The sequence below is a fragment of the Hakea prostrata genome, chromosome 7, assembly GCF_041222555.1.
Source record: "Hakea prostrata isolate BN-2017 chromosome 7, UWA_Hpros_2, whole genome shotgun sequence".
NCBI lineage: Eukaryota > Viridiplantae > Streptophyta > Magnoliopsida > Proteales > Proteaceae > Hakea > Hakea prostrata.
In genome coordinates this window covers 23,446,977-23,469,639 of record NC_142606.1, presented here as the reverse complement: position 1 = coordinate 23,469,639, position 22,663 = coordinate 23,446,977, and the positions used below count along the sequence as shown (strand labels likewise).

Here is a 22,663-nt window from a genome sequence, read left to right as displayed (position 1 = left end):
GTACTATTGTCCTGATATTATATTATTAGGTTTCCACAGAGTCAAAAGTTAGATATTTTTCTACCTGGAAAGAAAAAAGTTAGATTTTTTTTTTTTTTTTTTTTTGGTAAGGTTAGATACTTTTTGGCACAGCGAGTCGAGGTGGGATGAAAAATGGAGGACATCCAAATTCCAAATCTTACGCAATTTTGCTGTTGGCACGATTTTGATTTTTGACTTTTACCTGAAAGGTGATCACAGTCACATTTGATGTTGGGTTCACACTCGGCAAATTGGGATTTCAAAAAAGTTATAGAAGATCCAATTAATCCTCCTCAACGTAGTTCGAGAAAGAGGATGCAATTCATGATTTTCACGATTCTCATTTCAATGAGACTTTGAAAAAAAGAAAAATCCTGAAAGACTTGAAGTGAAGGTCACGTTTATTGACATTAATGCCTAATCGTTTAACAACTTTTCAAATTTCCACAGCTGAATGCATGTGAATACACGCGTCAAGTTGCCATAGGAAGTCCAGTCCACCAGTAAAAAGTAGGAAAATTGTCCTCTCACACTGCTTGTGTCGGAGTGCTTACGGTATAAACATCATTTGGCAAGAAAGACTACTGTCACTAAGAGTGATGCCCACTCGTCTTAACAACTTCTCTACACCTTGAAAGCAATATGTTCGGAGGTCTCAGTGCTGTCACTGTGAGCAGCAGCAGCAGCTGCATTGAGGGGGAGAAACAGGCACTGCTTCAGTTCAAAGCTGGTCTAAATTACACTACTTCTTGGCAGCTTTCTTCTTGGATTGGTGACGATTGCTGCTCATGGAGAGGTGTGGGCTGCAACAATATCACCGGCCATGTCATCAAACTTGTTCTAAGAGGCCAAATAGTATACACCGAAACCCCTTCTTTAGATACATGTTTTCCTTATTTGGATGCTAGCTATAATAACTCTTATTTTAGCGGCAAGATAAGTCCTTCATTGCTCAAATTGGAACAATTGAATTACTTGGACCTCAGCCTCAACAATTTTGAAGCACTCCATATTCCAGAATTCTTGGGTTCACTTGAGAACTTGAGGTATCTCAATCTCTCTCATTCATCATTCAGTGGAACTATTCCTCCACAACTTGGAAACTTGTCAAGATTGCAATATCTTAACCTCCACCAGTGCCGTGATGAACTAGCCATCAACAACCTCCAATGGCTCTCTGGTCTATCTTCTTTGAGGTACCTAAACATGGATGGAGTGTGGATTAATATTACAGGCAAGTCTTCCACAGAATGGATACAAGCTGTTACAATGCTACCTTCTCTAGCAGAACTTCACCTATCAGACTGTCACCTTCTAAGCATCCCTCTTTCTCTTCCACATGCAAATTTTTCTTCTCTTCGAGTCCTCAGGCTAGCTGCCAACTACTTTTACTCCTCAATTCCTCCCTGGCTTTTTAATGTTTCTGGCCTTGCCGTCCTTGATCTCAGCCAGAATTTTCTGATGAGTGGCCCTATTCCAGATACTTTTGCAAAAACCAGTTCTCTCCAAAACCTTGACATATCCTTTACAAGTGTTGAAGGAAAGATACCAAAAACTTTGGGTAGCCTTTGTAATTTGATGAGATTAGATTTGTCATATTGCGGTTGTATAAATGGTGGAATCAGAGAATATGTGAACAGTTTGTCCATGTGCAACAACAGCCTCCTGGAGATATTACATTTACATGACACTAGAGTTTCAGGTCTGATTCCGTCCTCCATAGGCGACTTGTTGTCTTTGACAGAATTGGATCTCTCATCAACTCAGCTTTCAGGTAAGCTTCTACCTTCTCCTCGAGGGCCGGAACCAAATCTTTCCACACCCACCACCGATAAAAGAAAAAGAATCCCTCTTCTTGCTTTTGTAGATTCATGGTAGGATCTCTATAAAATTGAAACTTCAATTTCAGGTCTAATTCCGTCATCCATTGGAAACTTGTCGTCCTTGATAAAATTGGACCTCTCATCAACTCAACTCTCAGGTAAACTTCCACAATCTCCTCAAACCCTTGGTGGATTTCTCTTACCAACCCCCCCCCCTCCCCCCCCCCCCCCCAAAAAAAAAAAAAAAAAAAAAAAGAATTCACCTTCCTCTTTTTGTGGATACATGGTAGGATTACAATCTCTAAAATTGAATTTTTGTTTCAGGTCCAATTCTTAGATCTATCGGAAACCTTCCATCCTTGAGAATGTTAGATCTTTCTGAAACTCAAATCTCAGGTACCATTCCGCCATCCATTGGAAGATTGTTATCATTGAGAATATTAGACCTCCATGAAACTCAAACTAAGGGTGATATTCCCATATCCATTGGAAGGTTGTCATGCTTGAGAATATTAGATCTCTCTAATACTCAAATCGGAGGTCCCATACCGTTAGGCATTGGAGGACTATCATCCTTAACGAATCTGGACCTTTCTAGCTGTCAAATAAGTGGAACTATTCCTGAATCAATTGGTGAACTTTTAGAGTTGGTTGAACTAAAAATAACTGAGAGTTCCTTGAGTGGAGTTATTTCAGAAGCTCATTTTAAGAGTATGAGAAGTTTGAGAAAGTTACTTGTATCAAATGCTCCAAATAGTCCCTTGGTTTTTGAAGTGACTAGCGATTGGATTCCAACTTTTAGTTTGGTGACTATTAGTTTATCTAACCTCCATATGGGCCCAAAATTTCCTTCATGGCTTGCAACCCAAAAAGATCTTCAATATATTACTCTCACAAAAGTAGGAATTTCAGATACCATTCCAAATAGCTTTTGGAACTTATGTACTCAACAGGCGATACGTAATTTGGATCTCTCTCATAATCAAATCAGAGGAAAGGTACCGAGTACTTTGAAATTTTTCAATGCTGATATAGTAGATTTGAGTTCCAATCAAATTGAGGGTCATTTTCCCCTGTGTTCTAATGTCAATTATATATATCTTGGGAATAATTTATTCATTGGACAAATTCCTCAAAATATTAGTGAAATTTTAGGACTTGGAGTAACCGGCTTAGATTTTTCTGGGAATTTCTTGAATGGGAGTATTCCTTCTTCTATATGTCAACTATCAAATTTGTGGCTTCTTGTTCTTTCGACCAACAGTTTATGGGGAGAACTCCCTTACTGTTTGGCAAACATGAAAAACTTGGCAGTCCTAGATTTAGCTGACAACAATCTATCAGGGAAGATTCCTCAATCAATAGGTAACCTGTCTCTTTTACAAATTCTAGTACTCAACAACAACAATTTTCATGGCAAGCTTCCTCCATCATTGCAAAATTGCACATCTTTAATTAGTCTTGATCTTAGTAGCAATGGATTGTTTGGCAATATACCAACATGGATTGGAAATAGTCTATCATCTCTGAGACTTATCAGCTTCAGTTCCAACTTTTTCACCGATGGAATTCCTTCACAAGTTTGTAACATTTCTTGGCTTCACATGCTGGACCTCTCACACAATAAGCTATCAGGATTCATCCCCCAATGTTTGGGTGAATTGAGTTCTTTGGGGTTAAATGTGACAGGTATTTTAGGATATGGGGGTTATATGGAGAAGATGAAGATAGTCTTAAAAGGAAGAGAATTTGAATATGGCTCAACTCTTGGTTTGGTGAATAGCTTTGATCTGTCAAGCAATCATCTATCAGGAAGAATCCCAGATGGAATAACAAAGCTGGTGCGATTGGGTAGCTTGAATTTATCAATGAATCATCTCGCAGGAAAAATCCCATATAAGATTGGGGACATGCGATATTTGGAAACCCTTGACCTCTCCATAAACCAACTTTCTGGTGAGATTCCTCCAAGCATTACTTCTCTAACTTTCATAAGCCACTTGAACCTCTCATATAACAATTTATCTGGGAAAATTCCATTCAGTAACCAGCTCCAAACCATTAGTGGTGATGCATCCATTTATATTGGGAACTCTGGGCTTTGTGGGTGGCCCCTAGCCAATAATTGCTCAGGCACCAACACATCTCAACCTCAAATTGATGCCAATGGTGATGAAGGAGGGATGGATATGCTATGGTTTTACATAGGTGGCATTATGGGCTTCATTGTGGGATTTTGGACTGTTTGGGGTATTTTATTTTTCAAGAAAGCTTGGAGGATTGCCTACTTTCGGTTTTGGACATTCTGTTGAATGAGGAGTTTTCTGTGGAAGGAAACAAAACTTCAAGGCCTTGAGGAAATTGGTAGGAATCATTTCCATTGCCTCTGTTTTTAATGTTCTAACTCCTACTTCTCTTTTCCTTTTTCTTCACAGGAATTGGGTCATGTTCATTAGCTTTCCTTAGTGTTCAAAGGTGAACCCCCTTCTAAATGTGTGTTAGAAGAGTATAAGGATAATATTGTATACTATTCTCGAATGGTAGTTGATCTCAATTCCATAAGAATGTGTCTAAGGGGTGTTTTTTAACTGTATAATTAAAGGATGCTATGCATTTGCTGTAAGTTTTAATTTTGGATCAATAAAATTGTGGTGATGTTGCTTATTTTACACAAATTTACAACTTGGTAACTAAATGATCAAATAATGAACCATTTCACTCTAAGTTCCTTGGTCGGATTCTTGAACGGATCCTCATAACGATCAAGGAATAAAATAATAGAGAAAATTACAACAAAGGGTTCACACAACTTGGGTCCCCCACTCATGTGTTTGTTGCTCAGTCCACTATTTCTAGTGAAGGTTCATATAAAGCACACAAGAACTAGTTTAGTAAATAGCATGAAGCTGCCAACCAAAGGCGGAACAAAAATTCGACATTGGGGGCTAAAGAATGAAAGTCCAGATAACTTTCCTGTTGGAGAAGCACTAATATTTTTTCGCCACACATTGTGTGGGCCATTATAAGACCCATTAGGGATCATATCCCACCTCTGGGTCCCACCTTTGAATTATTTTATTATATTATGACATAGGTCCACATATATTTTGTGGGACCCACATATATTTGGGGGAAAAAAGGTAAATTATTGATAATGATATTTTTTTTCAGACAAAATATAGGTAAATTAAAGCAACAATACAAAAAAAAAAATGGCACATGACTTCAACCCTAAAAAGTTATATGCAAACCAAAATTTTCTTTGAGGTTAGGAGATGCAAACTAATCTTTATTTTTTGGTAGGAGATGCAAACTAGTTAGTTACCTTATTAACTATAGACATTTTCTTCACAACATAAAATCAAATAATAAAAAATGCATAAGAAATAAAGAAACAGAAAATATAAAGCAAAAAAATGAGAAAAAAGATAAAAATGTTATAAATAATATTTATTTATAGATGTTCATTACCTCCAAAGAGATCATACCAAAATATGTAACTTCCAAATGAATATTTCAGCCATCTCAAAGTGCGATCTTAACTATCCACATTCCCCTACTAACCGAAGATTTTAGTAATCCATCATTCCATATTAAGATCATTTTATTATATGTGAAAATCATATATTGTATTTCTTTGTAGACAGTGATATTTTCATATCAGAGAAGATATTAGTTCCATTATAAATATGTAATATATACCTTAATAGAAAAGGGTTGAACTCATCTTGTCCTAATTTTATTCTTTGTATTTAATATATCTTCTTTATTTTATAACACGTCATCAGCACGACTCCGCTCAAACTATTATGTTTTGAGAAGAAAGACGACAGACTATGTATTATTATGCTTTCTATTCGAAGGTGAAAATGATGATCGATCTCTGCGCATTTCTGTAAACAATGGAATTTGCCTTGTCCATCATGTAATGTAAGTGCATGATTAATGTATGTGATTTATTGAATTTAAAAGTCAAACAAATTATAAAATATTAAGTTGCATTAACAATTGTGGTTTTGTCATTAACCAATTTCAACATAATGATTTTATTTATTGTATATAGTGATTGCTAATTTTACATCACAAATATTGTTGAATGCGTTTGAAGTTGCAAGATTTGAAACTATATGTAAGTACTTCTGCAGTTTTTAAAATTAGTTATCAATTGAAATTATGTGAAAAAAATATTATTGATGAAGATTTACTGGAAATAAAAACCTTTTTCAACTTTTCATGTTTCAAATGTGTTATTACAATAGCAATATTACTGAAAAGGTTTTAAAATATTATTTAAATCGATTTCATGTCTCATCGTGACTGAGCAAAATAATGAATTATTAATAAAAAAATTTATGAAACTCATCAATTCCTTGAAGAAATGCAATAATTCATGACAAGCCTGAAAGAAGGCAAATTTATAATCGTGGTTATGACTGTTGACGTGGACGAGCAAAAGATGGAATTATTATTATTCTTATGATAAAAATAAATAAGAGAATAATAAGGATTATCAATATGACTCTTCAAGGATTAAAGATAATATTTGTCATCGATGTGGTATGAAATATCATTAGGCATGCATCTATCGTACTTCATAATATTTCGTTAAACTTTATCAAACTTTAATTAAATGAATACAAATAATGTGAAGATAAATTGAACTTTCTAAAGTAATGATACTGAAACAAATTTTGCTTGTAAAGATGATGATTTTGATGGCCTCACAATACTATGCATCTAAATGTTACAGACCCTTTTGAATATATGTTACTGGAGTTCAAATAAAAATAAAATTGATATTATATTAGTTTGCTTATTTTAAATGTAATTCTTTTTCCATTCATTTTTTTTTTCTTCTTATTACATTGATTTTCTACATTATTTCATTTTGATGAAGAATATGAATATTTCCTAATATACTATGATGTATGATGCGGAAGACAATGTTCATACAATAATTAATAGTACAACATTGATTGAAGGCTTCGAAAAAGCTAATCTATTACTACTTGGGAGAAGAAATTGACTATAAATAATGCATTATTTTGTAATAAGTCTCAAAGAAACTTAATAAGCTTTAAAGATATTTGTCAAAATGGCTATCATATTAAGACTATAAATAATGGTAAAAGTGAATAACTATAATTACTACAAAAGTGTTAGATGGCATTCGGTTCCGCAATTCCTTGGAATCCGCTTCAGAATCATGTTTATAGGAAATCATGAATCTGTGGATTTAGGTTTTGTAGAATCATATTCGTAAAAAAAATTGTTTGGCTACCCTGATTCTGAAAATGAATATGTTTGAAAAACTGTTTGGTTACCATGATTCTGAAAGTGAATATGTATGAAAATTTGTTTGGTTACCCTGATTCTGTGAGTGGATTCAACCTGAATCACTTTGAACAACCATTTATTATTGGGTTGAGGGCTATTAAGAGGAAGAGGAAGAACTTTCTTGCTCCCCCTTTCTTGGTTGGTTAAGATGAGATGACAAATTTTTGGATTAATTTTTTTCCTCTATTAAGGGTAATATATGATCTTATATAAGTGTAACTACATAATATAAAACCTGACAAAACCAAAACTTTATGAAAGTACCAAATTCAACAAACCACCAACAACAACAACTTGACGTACTGGGTCCAATGTTGCATGGTCCTATAATTGAAGATAAGAGGTCTGACGAATACCCAGTTTAATTAGAATCACTTTCATGCACCTAACTAATTTCAACCTCTTGAATCTCTTTATATTTATAGTCAACCAGCCATTGGCTATGAATCTAAGGTCCATGCTTTGTTATTGGCATCGCCGCAAGTGTGCAGAGAAGTGAGAAAGTGAAATTAAATGGGATCAAAATCCAGGTTAAATGATCAAACACTTAATATTTTGTAGTGTTTAACTCAAGTGAGTTTGTATTATCTCTTCATTTTTTTTCTTTGTTTGATTTTTTTTATTTTAATATATTTTATTAAATTCCAGCCACTGAAAATGTGATTCGATTTCACAAACACTACTATGATCCTAGACAAGATCATATAAAGCAATAGGTGGCACCCATTCAGGTTATAGATGACTCCAATTCTAAAGCAACTATCAAAGGAATTATCAACTGATCAAAGTAATCATTCATAACTAACTACAGAGCATAGTCTATGAGGAACTCTAGACGTGAAAACTTCTGTGATGTGGCTGCCGACGTGGCTATCTCTGCACCTGGAACTGTAGCAGTATCAATGTCATAGTCCAACGCTAGATTATTAGTCTCAGCCCAATCCAGCCAGACTTAAAATGTTGCCCTATCAATTTTCAACAAAAGCCATGGGAAAAGGGTGAACTGTGACTTCAGAATATGTGCATACATACGGTTATCACTTTATTAAAAATTATACTAATAATCATACACATAACCAAGAACCCTGAAATATCCTTCAACGGCATAAAAATAAACATTAATTTTTGAGTTTGCAAGGCCCAAAAGAGCAGATACATCCAATGCCATGTTTAACAGTTAAAACACAAATTTTCTTGTATTTGAGTGAGAAACATAAAGTATATAGAATGGGGGAATGCATGGGTTAAAAAAAACCTATAACTAATAATACCAGATTCAATCCTTGGATGATTTGTTAATGACAGATTTGTGGATGTGAGGAATGACACCACCGCCGCCTGCAGTTGTGCCCTTAATCAGTGTATCAACCTCCTCATCCCTCCCCCTCATAGCCAGCTGCAGATGCAATGGAGTGATAGGCTTTACCTTCAGATCCTGCTTGCATTCTAGCTTCAAACCCTCTGCTGTCAACTTCTCAAGAATAGCAACAGAATCAAGAGTGCTGCACTTGTTCAGATCCTTGCTTGCATTTCCAACTAGTTGAAGAACCTCTGTCAAGTACTCAAGAATGGATCAAAAGTGAATAGACTGCTGGTCTGCTGTCAAGTACTCAAGAATGGATCAGAAGTGAATAGACTGATTCACTTGTAACTGCTGGTATGGCACCAACATGTCCATTGGCAGCCATCCTTGACTTTAGCTACCGATGAATTCGGTCCACCAGAAACTACAATCTACAACCCCTCAAAGGAAACAACCCAATTAGAACCATAAAAATTCATAAATTTAAACTGAAAAATAGAATGTCACACATGGACAAGACGTTCTAATATTGAATCAGATAATTTAACCATAATGAAGCTCAAGTAGTCCCTGAATGTTGAAATAGAATGTGAACCTAAAAAAGATAAAGCTCGCATCACACTCCCAAAGCAAGGCAAGCTGATTCAAGAAAATAAGTGAAGTGCCCATACAAAAATTCTGGAATGATACCGTTACTAGAGGACCAATAATTGATGCCTTCCCATACATGTCTGCTGCTATTGACTATAGAGTAATCCCTTCTGCCAGCTTTCGATCAGAATCCCCAACCTGCTTAATAATATCAATTAGTTTTCAATCATGAAAACTTTGGCAGTAACAAAATTCATCTAAAATGGTTTCTTGAATTCTTTTTCCAACTTGTCTCTCTTCAATAAGAAATTAGATTTTATTAATCAAATGTTGCTGTGACAAGTAGTTGATATTTTTAGATACAATAACATAGGAAAGAGTGTGCTTCTTATCATTATATTAAGACACTAAAACACCTAGGAACTGATGATGATGCAAAGGAATGTGAGAGAAGCAAATCAGAGGACAATAATAAAATTTCCAAAAGTTAATCAGATGTAAGTACAAAACAACACTCGCATTTGATGCGATACACACAGGTCAAACAGTTTGTTTCCACAAGCAAGCAGTAAAACCATTTTCCCTAGAAGTGAACAACTTTTGTGGTCCTTTAGATACTTAACAAGGGTGTAAAAAACAATCCACTGCATGCCTTTCTCCAGCATATATCTCTTACTACAGAAAGTGCATTGCATACTAGTGGCAATGACAGTGTGTCATGCTTGCTTACCATCGGAAGTTCTCCTGCCGTAACTACAAAGAAATCAGATGATGTGAAGACACCCCAGTTCTTGCTCTTTGGACAACCCATACTCACTGAGCAGCAGATCTCTCTCAGCAGCTCCAAACCCACTTGGGATTAAATTTTAAATTCATCAATCAGTCAAGAAGCACAAATAATTGTCAAAGCTGAAACTAGAAGTGAAATCAGACTTGCGGATCAAGAGTCCCCAAACCCACTTGGGATTAGGAAAACAGAATTTAGCAGAAGATCCAATCTTGATTTCAGATACAATTCAGGATTTCCACCAATGATTAGAATATTAAAGACAGCAGTAACAGATCTAATGAGATAGAATATCATTGAACTTGAAAAAGAAAAATAAACTGAAACGGAAAGATGTACAACAGTTTACTTGAGTTTCAATAGAGGATAAAAGGAAGAAACAAGAGAACTTGAAAATTGAAATTACCACCCAAGACCTTGACTAGAATTACCAAATGCAACAAGCAAATTTTATTACTCAAACTTGTGTATGTGAGGCTGTAATCCCTTACGAGGTAATATGGAATGGTCAAAACTCAAGAAGGAAAAGCCTAAACCAATCCTGAACTGATGAAAGAAAACTAGAAAACTCAATAATAATGAGAGTCATATTGTGATGGGAAGCTCTGCCTCAATAAATTTCTACAGATTTATCAAGCCAACAATGCCTATCATGTCAATCGAAGTTCAAGATCCTTTTTGAACCATAATCCCATGAAACATGCCAATATCTCCTCTAATTGCTGCTGCTGTCAACATACGATACTTTCAAATTTCTGTGTAGTCAAGTAACAAAACCCTTTTAAATATTTGGTCAAAGTGTAATCCTTACAATATCCTTCATTAATTAAAGATGTTTATAGCGTAAATGGAAGAGCAAGTTGCTAACTTCCATGTTCCCAATCCAAATCCACATTTGAATATGAAAGAAACAATATTCTAAGTTTCCAAATTCAAACAATGAGAAAATGGACACGGATTGGTACTGCTTTAAAAGTTTGTACTTAATTACTGAAATGGAATCTTCAACTTGGAAGAAATTAATATTAGAACTGCAAATCATAGATAGATTTCACAAAAAACACCATAGCTATAAGAAGTGACTGCTACTTCTTTCCATCAACATTTGGAAAAAACACCAAAATCTCTCTGGCATCACAATTTGAAGATCAAGAACATGGAAAAACAAATAATTCTGTATCTGTTCTCCACCTCTGTTATTTATAGACAGAAACAATCAGCCCAAAGTGTAAATGGCATCATTCTGTCATACAGTTTTCAATCAAAGATGAACTTTAACCTGCACATTACAAACTGAAAGCCTCAAAGGAACAATGAAGTTCCACATATAAATAAAAGTCGTAACAGTGTCTATTTAGTTATGGACTAAAAGGAAGCTTCATTGAGAAACAGAGCTGATAGCCTTGTACCAGTAGAGGTTTTTGCTTGTTCTCTGCTTTTATTGAACCCGAAAACGAGATTGATCGTTTTCAAGAAAGTAGATTCAATTAGTTCAAACAAATATAGGTAAACAGGACATGGAGAAAACCCATCTAACAAATTTTGGGAAAGAAGAAAACAAGAAGAATTATATGAACATAGAAGAATCCTAATGAGAAAACCCGATTTATTTACTGACCTTAACGGCACAACTTCTCGCGAACACCAGGAAGACGAATAAATGGAAAACAGACAAACTGCTACAAAAAGATGATTTTGATAGACTGAGTCACCGGAGACAGAGAAGACGAAGAAGAGGAATCCCCTTTTGCAAGATCGGCAGCTGGTTCAAGCTTCGCTTCAGTAGGAGTTGGGATCCCTTCGATCGTTTCCTTTCTTTCGGTTTTTACCACAGTTTTCTCTCCACGTGAAAACTAAAAAGAGTGTCATGGAAGACCTGCAGCCACCAGCGTTCGAAGAGAAGCTTCTGCAAGTTTGGTTTGGAGGAGCTTCTGGTTCGATGGTCTCACCGCCTCGAGTTCAAGATGCTGAAGAGAAGCTTCTGCGACTAGGGTTTGGAGGAGCTTCTGGTTCGATAGTCAAGCTTCGATGGTCTCACCTTTTCGACTTCACGATGTTGAAGAGAAGAAGAGAAGAGTCTGCGACTAGGGCTTGGAGGAGGTTCGATGTTCACCGTCTCGAGTTCACCATGCTGGGGTGATTCTACAGAATCATCGATATTTATACCACAACTACAAATTGGTGATTCTATTTGGAAACGGAATCTAAATTTTACATTAAAACACGGAACCACCTGATTCTCATGAATCACTTGGATTCGGAATCATGTTGCAACCAAACCTTTTCTTTTTTTTTTTTTTTTTTTTTTTTTTTTTTTTGTGGAATCATGATTTCCTAGAAACCGATTCCAGGGTATTACAAAACCAAACACCACCCTAGATATTTTCTCCCGGTTTGTATTATACAAATATTCGCATGGTTGAAACATATGCTTTGGTAAATCAAAAGAACATTGATTCCAATAGTTTTATTATTTGGCATGACCAAATTAACCATCCCGAATCAAATATAACGCGAAAATATATTGAAAATTCATATGATTATCCATTGAAAAACTAGATTATTCTTCAATTTGATAAACTTCTTATGTTGCTTATTTTCAAGGGAAATTTATTACTAGATCATCAGTAGCTAAAATTGGGATTGAATCCCCTCTGTTTTATATAGGTGAAATATATGGGTTCATTCACCTATCATATGGACCATTCAAATAATATATTATTTTAGTATATACATCTATAAAATTGTCACATATATGTTCACTATGAATTTGCAATTTGGTATTTGCGAGATTGCTTGCTCAAATAATTAGATTAAGATCAAACACAATTTCTGAATTATAAGATAAAGACAATTTGTCTTGATAATATGGATGATTTTTTTTTTAACTATTTAGCTGAAACTTAAATTTGAAGTTCATCAATGCAGGATTATAGGTTTCTGTAATATCAGGCATCATTTATTCGTTGACTATTTCTCTATTTTGGTTTTTTAAACTTGGCTATTTCTCTATCAGCTCAGGAGATGGTCGAACAAATTTTTTTTTTCTTTCCTGAATCCATTTTTCTTTAATTACCTTTATTAAGGTAACTTTCAGTAGAGTTAGGATTGATAAAATTTTGGACTTCTTCGGGAACTATGAAAGGTATGAGAGCTAATAGTTTTAAAAGTTTAGAGTTGCATTGTCATTGTTAAAACCACTGTTGAAGATTGTTATTGTAATTATAAGTGAGCATTAGGAGCCATCATATTTCTACACACTGATGGTCATTATTGATGCTGAATCTACCTTTGGGGGTGAATCATCCGGTGAACCTTCAAGCTGGTTCTGGTTCCCTCAAAATCCGTTAGATTTGAGGTGAAAACTCTGCAAAACTCAAAGTTCCAGTCAGAGCAGTTCGATCAGGATGATCAACAGGCCACCTCTGATGCTTCAGTCAGGCCAAGATGCAAACAGGGAAAATGAATTGCTGAAGTAGCAAGTGAGGGAATGCTTTGTGAGTGAGTGAAAGATGACTGCCCCAGTGAGTGAAAATAACTTAACCCTGCTTTACCAAAGTAACTGATTAGTATAATTTATATTTCTGTTTCTGCTTAAGCCTTTCTAAAGTGCATCTCTTTCTATACTCAGTTAAGAGAAGTGCTTTCAGTTTAGGAACCAACCTTACCTATGAGAAAATCGAAGATTCTTGCAAACAATTCTTTTACTTTAAGGGTAGGAACCAATCTTATCTATGAGGGAAAAAAGAGATTCTCCCAATCTATGCTTTTAACTTTAAGTATTGTTCCCTTTGTTTTAGTCATGAAATAGTACAAATGATAATACCTGATTCACTACATATCTTAAGCATATATGTTAAGATTTGGTATCAATTTGGTGTAAATGCTTAGCACCCCTTTGTTTTAGTCATGAAATATTACAAATGATAATACCTGATTCACTACATATCTTAAGCATATATGTTAAGATTTGGTATCAATTTGGTGTAAATGCTTAGCACACATGTTCTGCCTGGGAGATGGAAATTGAAGTTGACCTGCTTTTGATATCTCCAACCATACATGAGGTTTATTACTTCTTAACCATATGTCATATTCTCATATAGTGGTCAAAAGAATCCATGAAGTCATTGGGATTCATCAGTTTTTGGTCAGAAGGATATCTTAGGTTAATTGATCCCATTGTAGTTTAGAATCAGATCAAGAGTATGTTACAGTATATACAGCCGTGTGTAGAAAACAGAAGTTCCTGAGTAACATTTACTATATTGCCAAGGAGATGGTATATCTGATGTAGGTGTGAGCTGTGATATTAGTGACTTGCTTTTGCTTTCATATCATGTCTCAATTGCTGAACCATCCACATTGCTGGACAATATTATCAGAGATCTCTCTATGATGTATTTTGTTCAATAATTATGTGATGTGGGAATATCTGTGACTCACTGGATTAGATGAAGCCTGAATTCATGAAGGTGGAACTTGGAGGCCATAAGTATTTATTGGAATCTCTCTTAAAAGAACCTGAACACAATATGGATATGTTGATAAAGTGCATAAGTAGTGTTTTCCATTTTGTTATTTGTATGTCTGAGTGCTTGCAGTAAAATATGTGATGGTCCTATGCACTAAAGACATGATTCCATTGCCAATGTTTATTCTCCTGCGGTTCCCTTTTATGTTTCTTCTCAATTTGTACCTCCAGCTTCCATGAGCGAAAATGTTCTGAAAAAAAGAAAAAGACTAAACTTCTGGGAGGAGAAGAAAATAGTAGAGGACCAATAGCATTAGCCTCATAGCTAACACAATCAAATGACTAGCATCATCATTAATTAGGTTCTGTAAATATAAAATTAGGCAAAACAACTAAATAAATTTGGTGCTTGGTGTTTGCCATTAGTTTATTGAAAGCTGGCTGCTGAGCCAACCTTCTTCCTTAAAAGTAAGGATAGATCACCAGAAAATTGAAGGCTAATAAAGTTATTGAATAATGCACCTTTGTAGGATTCTCTTGGAATAAATGAGCACCAGGAAAAATAAATCTGTCTGTAATGAAGTGGAATACAGGATCAATTCTTACTGCAATTACAATCTAAGAATCTCATTCTTCTTTCAACATTATCACAAGCTTATCAAAAAAGTCACCATTAGAAATAATATCCATCAATACCATGGATTACTTTACTAATAATCAATTCCCCTTTAGTTTTCTTGCAAGGACTCTCTTTGGAAGGGGAAAGAAAGAGAGCCTTTCCGTGTGAGCCTCTCTTTCTATCCCCTTAGACTATTCTACATGCATTTGGATTCTCATCACTAAAAATTGAAGTTATGTTGTTCACACCACTGTTACCACGTGTATGGTAATCATCATATTGATATGTCCCTCGACTGTAATGGATTTGCCGAGGAGGTGAGTGAAAGTTCTCGTGTTCAGAAATAGAAGGGGATGTTCTGTGGGTGTTGTAGCTGTGAGTTTCAGAAATGGAAGGGAATGGTTTATAGGTGTTGTAGCTGTGAGTGACATAAGCTGTTGGCTCAGGTCGGAAATTGTATCCAGTAGGATTGTTATTCAAATGCCAACCATTGCTGTAATCATGAGCATAGCCATGGCCGTAGTCATGTTGAAAGTGGTGTATTGTGTGAGTATTTCCAACATCTTTCAGACCATGCTCATGAACTTGCTGGGGTACAGCAGCATCAACAGCTATGGGTGATGGTGTTGTCTCAGGTGCTGGATTTTCAGGCAGTGGTGGGTCTTTGGATGGCTCTGCTGGTTCAGCCGTTTCAGTGGCTGGGGATTCTGCAGAATCAGGGTCTGATTGTCCACCTTCAGGTGGTGCTGGTTCTGATGGTTGAGCTGGGGTGTCAATTTGTTCTCTATGGGCACAGATGGTGGCAATCTTTCTTGTCTTCTTGATAGCCTTGACAATCTTTTCTGGATCAGCACAGCCAATTACTGTCAACTTTTGCTGCGGGAAATCAATATAGAGATCATATATCCCTGTGGAAAATCAGATACAAATCATAAATGTTTAAATTGGAACAACACGAGAAGAGAACAAAGTAGCTAGCATATGAAAAGAGTATGCAGATTTGAATTGTTCAACATACCATTTATGCCATGCAATGCCTTCTTGATCTTCTGTACACACCCATTACAGTCCATCCGAACTTTTATCTCTGTGATACGGGGCTTCTGCATTTTTAGAACCAACCCAATGAATGATTTAGTGCCTTGTAATATACATACACAGATGATGCAAAATACATGAAACCAGTGCAGTATTGCAATACAGTAACAAGTTTACAGTTAGGCTTTAAGAGCTGTGTGGATCAAAAGACTTACCTCCATCTCAGCAACCACGCGTGAGGAAGAGAAATGGAGGGAGAAAGCAGAGGAGATGGCGTCTACTTGTATGAAATTGGAAGTACGTAAGTGCACGAATGCTTCCAGGATTTCATTTCTACATGGAAGCAGGGAATATTTGGAAGGTGAAAGGTGTGGGACATGCAAGGAATCTTCTTCACAAACACAAAAGCATGCACAGCCCAGAGAGAGAGAGAGAGAGAAAGGTAGATTATTGAAAACTGATTTTGGTTTGTAGAAAGGGAATTTGTTTTGGAATGGATGCCCATCTATGGTCATTGAAGTGTATCCATATGCAGGTGTGGGAAAGGTTATAAGACATCTAGGCCGCCCAGAAAAAGATCAAGGAAGGGAAATAAAGTGACAAGCATGATTATATCCGACCTGTCTTCAAAAGTCAAAAACTCAAAGTAGCTTTTAATGGAAAGATATCAATCCAAGGTATACCTTCTTTACAAGTAACAGATCATTTAAGTTGGAAAACTATGAATCTTTTTTTCTCCTGATGCCTTGTATAGATATGTTTAACACAGTATTTCAGTTAAAAACAGCATATGTGTTTTTTTGTCAACAGAAAAGTTAAGTATGACGATTGAGCTTGGATTCTACTGCCCAGATGATGTAACTGCAGCAGATTGGGTGAGTAAGATGTTTGAATTTTGAGCTCTATTGGATGACCCATCTTTGTTTTCTGCCATTGAGGTTACCATGAGAAGCAAATACAGAATTGTTGCAGTTTGTCGGACCTTTTTCTCATTCACAGAGGACAGGGTGAAGGGCTGGGATTGGTTTTGGCGTAACTTTCACTGCTCTGGTTATTAATAAATAAATGTCAATGAGGGTTAGTAGAGTGGTAAGATCCATATTTCTTAGTAGAGAACTCATGGGTTTGACCTTTGCAGACGACAAAACTCCATCTAAGGATATAATCGAGGTGTGCGCAAACTGACCCGAATGAACCTCAAACACAAAAAATATGTTGACCAAAAAATAAATAAATAACTAAATAAATAAAAAGAAAAAGAAAAAGAGGTTCTTTGAGCTGCATAGGAATTACTTAAAGTTAAATGCATTTGTGATTTGTCTCATAAGATCAAGATGCATATGTAGGAAGAATCTCCTACATTACTGACTGACGGTGCAAAAGAATGGAATAATCTACTAGCTACATAGGTTGAATTCTAGAAGAGTGAATATTTATATATGGGGACAGAGGGAGAGAAAGCTCTCATTCCTTCTTCTTTGTATGCCTTTTCTTTTTCTTTTTCTTTTTCTTTTTGGGTTTAAAGTACTTTGTGCCTTCTCATCTTTTATATTAACGTGAAATAATGATTAAAAATTATAAAGAAGAGAAATTATTTACTGGTTGTAGTATATCACTCATGCCTAATCTACATGCCAAGAGGGCAAAATAGCACCATTACCATCCAATTAAAAAGGTAAAAATTAAAATCTTATTTGTGTCTCATTTCATTGGCCATTTGTGCATAATGTGTGGAGGCCACACTATACACATAGAGAATCATTTCTGAAGTATAATTTTAGAGACATGGGTAGGCTTTTAGCACCAATAGCTCTCTTTAAAGCCAAAAACAGAACCCTTTGGATAAAACTTAACATCAGAGAACTCGTTTCATCCATGTAATGAAACACACATAGATGCATTACATCAAATCTTCTTTGGGTTTGTTTTGTTAGCTTTTTCTTTGCATCTATTTGTGCCTGCCTCTCACATAGTCTTTTATAAAGCACAAGAATCAAAGTTCTTTTTATCAAAAAATATGTTTAAAGCAGCAATAGAAAGATATTCAATCAACTAACCCTGCCTAAACGAACCTGTATAGCCACTTTAGCCCCAGAAAAATCATGGGTTTTGTGGATTTTGGTATCTCAAGAGTCCCATTCATACCTAAACTTACCGGTTTGGTGGATTGAGTTCTCACAATCTAAATAAAATAAAACAAAAACAGAGTCAACAATGAAGTCTTCCATCATAATAAATTGGGAGTCAATTCCAGAAGCTTTCCATTAAGTAACCATTGGGAAAGTTACTTCGTCACTTGTGACCCCAAATCGAATCGAACAAGGAGAGACAACAATCAAAGCACAAGCGCAAGCACAAGCCATCCATATCGATCGAAGATGTTCAGGAAGAGTGCCCCTTTCAGTGACCCTCAAGTCTACTCCATCAGGTTCTTTAATGACCAAATTCGAGCCACATTAACCAAAACTGCCTCTGTCGTCGACGAATGGATCTCCGAAATCCAACGAATCCACCTTGGCATAATCGATGGGAAGAAGCTCGTAGTGGGTCTTGATGTGGAATGGCGTCCAAGTTTCAGCCGCGGCGTCAGCAACAAGGTCGCTGTTCTACAGCTCTGTGTGGAACGAACTTGCTTGATATTTCAACTCCATTACGCGGATCAGATCCCCAATTCTCTCGTCAACTTTCTTAAAGATCCGAGTTTGTGCTTCGCTGGAGTGGGAATCGTGGGAGATGTTGAGAAATTATCAGAGGATCACGGATTGAGGGTTTTGAAGACAATGGATCTTCGTTTCTTGGCTGCAAATAAGTTGAGCAAGCCGGAGCTTAGGGGTTCTGGATTGAAAGGGCTGACAAAAGAGGTACTTGGAAAAGAAGTCACGAAGCCCAGGAAAGTAACGATGAGTAAATGGGATGCAGAGCGGCTCAGCTACAATCAAGTTCAATACGCCTGTCTCGATGCTTTTCTTTCTTTCCAGATTGGTAAGGTTTTGTTGCAGGAGAGTTCAAGAACTCGAGAAGGAGAACAGACCTAAATTAATTCTGGGAAGACAGACATCTGGGTTTCTGCTATTTGGGGAAACACCTGAGATTCTGGAACCTGAGATCACAAGGTGATTTTTCCTGCCGTTTCCCATTTTTAGCATTTAAATTGACATACTGTTCTTAGTGTTCAATGGCTGGCTGAATTTGGATGAATCAGAAATTGATTTTTACGAATATATGGACTCCCATATATAGTAATTTGGGAGATTTCTTTTTCTTTATTTGGGTAAAAATAATCTTGAATGGATGAAGCGGCGGATTTATTTCATCAGCTACTTGTTCATGTGCCACTTTCACCAAATGTGTTCATTCATCTCAAGCTTCAATTTTTAGTGCAGAATTTAGATTTTGATTTTGAATTTGAAGTCGATAATTAATCTTGATCGATTCTTCACGTTCGGGCATCAGGTAAAAGATTTTTTTTTTTTTTTTATTGATAAGCAAATAAGATAACATGAGGATTACAATGTATACTCAATGGGGTATTTCTTTCTATTAGCATCAATCAGTACAATTGCAGATCGCTTTCAGAAGCGCAAAGGGGTTTAAATGGATTTCTTGGGTGGAGTGAGTAAATACTGCCAAGAAATCCGCACAGCAGTTGATCTCTCTAAAATGTTGAATTCTTGTAGTGGCCTTGTAGCCCATAAGCTTAGCCATGGTAGGATCCGATCATACACCTATTGAGGTCATCCTACAAAAACCCAAAAGAAAACCTATGAGATTCATGTATGAGAACAAATGGGAAGGATACAATGACTTTCTGGATCAAGTTAAAAAAGGGTGGACTGGGGTCATCTACCTACTTGCTTCAACAAAAGATTTATAATTGTACAAAATTCATTAGAAACTGGAGTAAGGCAAGTGTACCACTTCTTCTTCTTTTTTTGTGGGGATACTAGTGGCTTCCCTTGAAATAAAAAAGCTTCAGTCATCATTAGAAGAAATCCAACAAGAAACCCCCTCAGAAAATCAAGCCCAAGTTGAAGCTAAGATAACATCTAAACTCTCTAGATTGCTTAGAGAAGAGGAAAAATAATGGCACCAAAGTTCTAGGGTCAAATGTCTTCAAGAAAGTGACAAAAACACCGCATTCTTCCACTCTGTTACAAACGAGCGAAGACAGAGAAATGTCATCCATAAAATCAAAGTTATGAATGGTCAGTGGTTTACAATTGACTAGAAAATCTCAAATGAAATATTAAGACATTTTTCATCACTTTAAACCTCTACCCACCCCATCTCCCTATACCCCTCACATCATACATCCAACCTTGTAGTTCCACATCAGAAAATGAAATGTTGTGTAGACCATTTTCTCGAAGGAGATAAAAACTGCTCTATTTCAAATGAAGGGGAATAAAGCTCTTGGGATTTATGGCTTACCAGGAAGATTTTTTCAGAAAAATTGGGATATAATACGGTCAAACCTGATATTAGGAATCCAACATTTCTTTAACAAGGGGTACCTTCTTAAGAGCTTTAATAGAACAATTACAACCTTGATCCCAAAAGTGAAAACCCCCAGGAGGTAAGCCACCTAAGACCGATTAGTTTATGCACCATTTTTTACAAGATCAATGCAAAATGCCTTGCCAATAGATTAAAACCTCTTCTAAACTCCTTGATTAGTGAAACTCAAAGTGCATTTGTACTAGAAAGGTCCATATCGGATAACATATACCTTGCTCATAAATGCCTTCACTTCATGAAGCAGTCCACATCTAAATTGGGACACATGGCACTCAAAATTGATCTATGTAAGACCTATGATCAAATGGAATGGAGCTTCATCCAAGACACTCTTTGTAGTATGGGATTCAGTAATAAATGGATTTAGTGGATCATTCAGTGTTTGTCCATAGTTGAGTATCATATAAATATTAATGGACAACTTACAAGCAAATTCAACCCTTCTAGAGGTCTTAGGCTGTCACATCCACCCAGCCAGTACCCTACCTGACATACCAGAGTGTGTGATCCACAGCCCCAAAGAATAAGTATCGAGAAAACCAACCTTCCACATACACAATAACATAATCATGAACAATATATAAATCAATGTAATACTATATAAACAATGAGATCAAGATAAGAATAAGAGAGACAATATAATCAAAGTGCGGAAAGAAATGATACCAATATATAATAATAAAAATGTAGAGTGTGTGGAAAATCACTCCACAACTACAATGGAAATGTAGCTTGAACAAAAAAGAAAATTACAACCGATTCTAAAAGAAAGGAAAGGAAAAAGTAATAAAACTAAACTAGAGTTTCTTCTACTTTATAAAGAACTCAGCAAGGCAAGTTATTCCACAACAACATAAATAACATGATAGCAAAACATAGCATGATGCAATATGATATGAATCAGACAATGCATGTATGAATCTAACTCTTATGTATACTGGTCTCTATAGGCAAACATTCTTTAAATCATAGCACCATACTTCTTTGGGTAGGTCTCAAATCACTCATCATCGGTTGGTAATGGGTCCGGCATCCCTCGGGACATTCCATGGCTGGGGTTTAGGTCATCGCTCTCTCACCTCTCCGTTTGGTCTAAGTATTGGCGCATGTCAAGGTAAAGCCTAGCCAAATGCAAGTCATCTACTTGGTTATATCAACTCAGGTCCAAATACGTCCATTCCTCGCCCCGGGTAATCCTTTCCGGTATCCTTTTCACTAGAGTTAGCATAGTCCAGGACTACGGACTCATCAACCCTATTGGTCATCCACAAATAATAGACGAAAAGCTCTCATGTCTTCTCACAGGTTGGTTACCGGTCTTGAGCGCCCATAAATCCCCATTGCTACCACGGGTCGTTCGGTCTCAATACCCTTCCAAATCGAGTTTGATATAACAGGAACATCCTAGCCAAACACCGTTAGATAAGCCCTAGGTATGACAACCAATAATCCGGAAAAGTGTCAAAGGACACTTCCCAATCCCAAATCATACATATTCAATCACATTCCCAATTCAATCATAACATACACAATTGATATCTCATCATATATAAAGATGCATATAAACATGATCGAATGCATATGTAAATGACAAGAATAAGTATCATAATAACAAAAGAATACGTGAATATGGTACTACTATACTTGAAGTACTACAACAGTAATATAATATTAAGAAAATACAATAATGGTAGTGAATCTAAGAAATTCCCAAAATAGAAACTAAGATTCACGCAATATATGTAATTATGGAAACAACTGTCCTTACCTTAAATAGATTCGAAGATATTCGAAGATCAAAGAAATCAAGTCTAAAGTTAGCAAATCAACCCTAGACAAGCATAGATACAACATTAGGAGAGAAACCTAGAAAATCGAAGGTCAAACGGATTAAATCGGACGAAAGCATCAATGCTGTCCACAACTGGCTGACTGGGTGGTTGACTGATCCAGTCGACCAGGCAATCGACCAGGTGAACAGTAATTGAAGCCAAAACTGAATTTTTTATCTGAAACCATACTTTCGGGATTCGAAACACTCCAAAGTTCGAAAGGAATCTAAGGAACAGTAAACTAAGACTATCTAGCAAAGATTAAACATCAAACAATGATCAAAACATAGACTTTTTATTTAGAAAACATACTTTCTATT

The 22,663-nt window shown here is 36.1% G+C and overlaps 2 protein-coding genes, 1 long non-coding RNA gene and 1 pseudogene across 6 annotated transcripts; 2 read left to right on the top strand and 2 right to left on the bottom strand.

Moving 5' to 3' along the window:
* The first annotated feature begins 663 nt into the window (after positions 1-663).
* On the top strand, positions 664-4,156 carry LOC149010672 (receptor-like protein EIX2). Its single transcript, XM_089162469.1, has 3 exons — positions 664-1,795; positions 1,931-2,002; positions 2,169-4,156. Exons 1-3 carry the CDS (start codon positions 664-666, stop codon positions 4,154-4,156), a joined length of 3,192 nt encoding a protein of 1,063 aa, XP_089018595.1.
* Positions 4,157-8,160: 4,004 nt separating this feature from the next.
* Positions 8,161-12,013, bottom strand: LOC149010671 (uncharacterized). 2 transcript variants are annotated; one of them, XR_016174751.1, is made up of 3 exons: positions 11,481-12,013; positions 9,806-9,927; positions 8,161-9,273 (listed from the first exon to the last, which is right to left on the bottom strand). It is a non-coding gene; the product is annotated as an uncharacterized LOC149010671 (long non-coding RNA). The 2 variants fall into 2 exon arrangements; XR_016174750.1 differs by lacking the exon at positions 9,806-9,927 and having other exon boundaries at positions 8,162-9,079; positions 9,175-9,273; positions 11,481-12,008.
* A 2,850-nt stretch (positions 12,014-14,863) lies between these two features.
* LOC149010670 (uncharacterized) lies at positions 14,864-16,294 on the bottom strand. 3 transcript variants are annotated; one of them, XM_089164393.1, is made up of 3 exons: positions 16,209-16,294; positions 15,974-16,058; positions 14,864-15,863 (listed from the first exon to the last, which is right to left on the bottom strand). In XM_089164393.1, the coding sequence occupies exons 1-3, from the start codon at positions 16,212-16,214 to the stop codon at positions 15,142-15,144; spliced, it is 813 nt and encodes a 270-aa protein (XP_089020519.1). In that variant the 5' UTR covers positions 16,215-16,294; the 3' UTR covers positions 14,864-15,141. The 3 variants fall into 3 exon arrangements, with proteins under 3 accessions (XP_089020519.1, XP_089020520.1, XP_089020521.1); XM_089164394.1 differs by having other exon boundaries at positions 15,974-16,251; XM_089164395.1 differs by lacking the exon at positions 16,209-16,294 and having other exon boundaries at positions 14,864-15,831; positions 15,974-16,063.
* Positions 16,264-20,599, top strand: LOC149010669 (3'-5' exonuclease-like; annotated as a pseudogene).
* Positions 20,600-22,663: the final 2,064 nt, after the last annotated feature.

Excerpts from the sequence above, each read along its gene's own strand:
- LOC149010670 (XM_089164393.1), bottom strand. Across the intron at positions 15,864-15,973 it reads GGCATTGCATGGCATAAATG|GGATATATGATCTCTATATT; the intron begins GTATGTTGAACA and ends GATTTTCCACAG.
- LOC149010672 (XM_089162469.1), top strand. The coding sequence starts at position 664 with ATGTTCGGAGGTCTCAGTGCTGTCACTGTGAGCAGCAGCAGCAGCTGC. Across the intron at positions 1,796-1,930 it reads CTCATCAACTCAGCTTTCAG|GTCTAATTCCGTCATCCATT; the intron begins GTAAGCTTCTAC and ends CTTCAATTTCAG. Across the intron at positions 2,003-2,168 it reads CTCATCAACTCAACTCTCAG|GTCCAATTCTTAGATCTATC; the intron begins GTAAACTTCCAC and ends TTTTTGTTTCAG.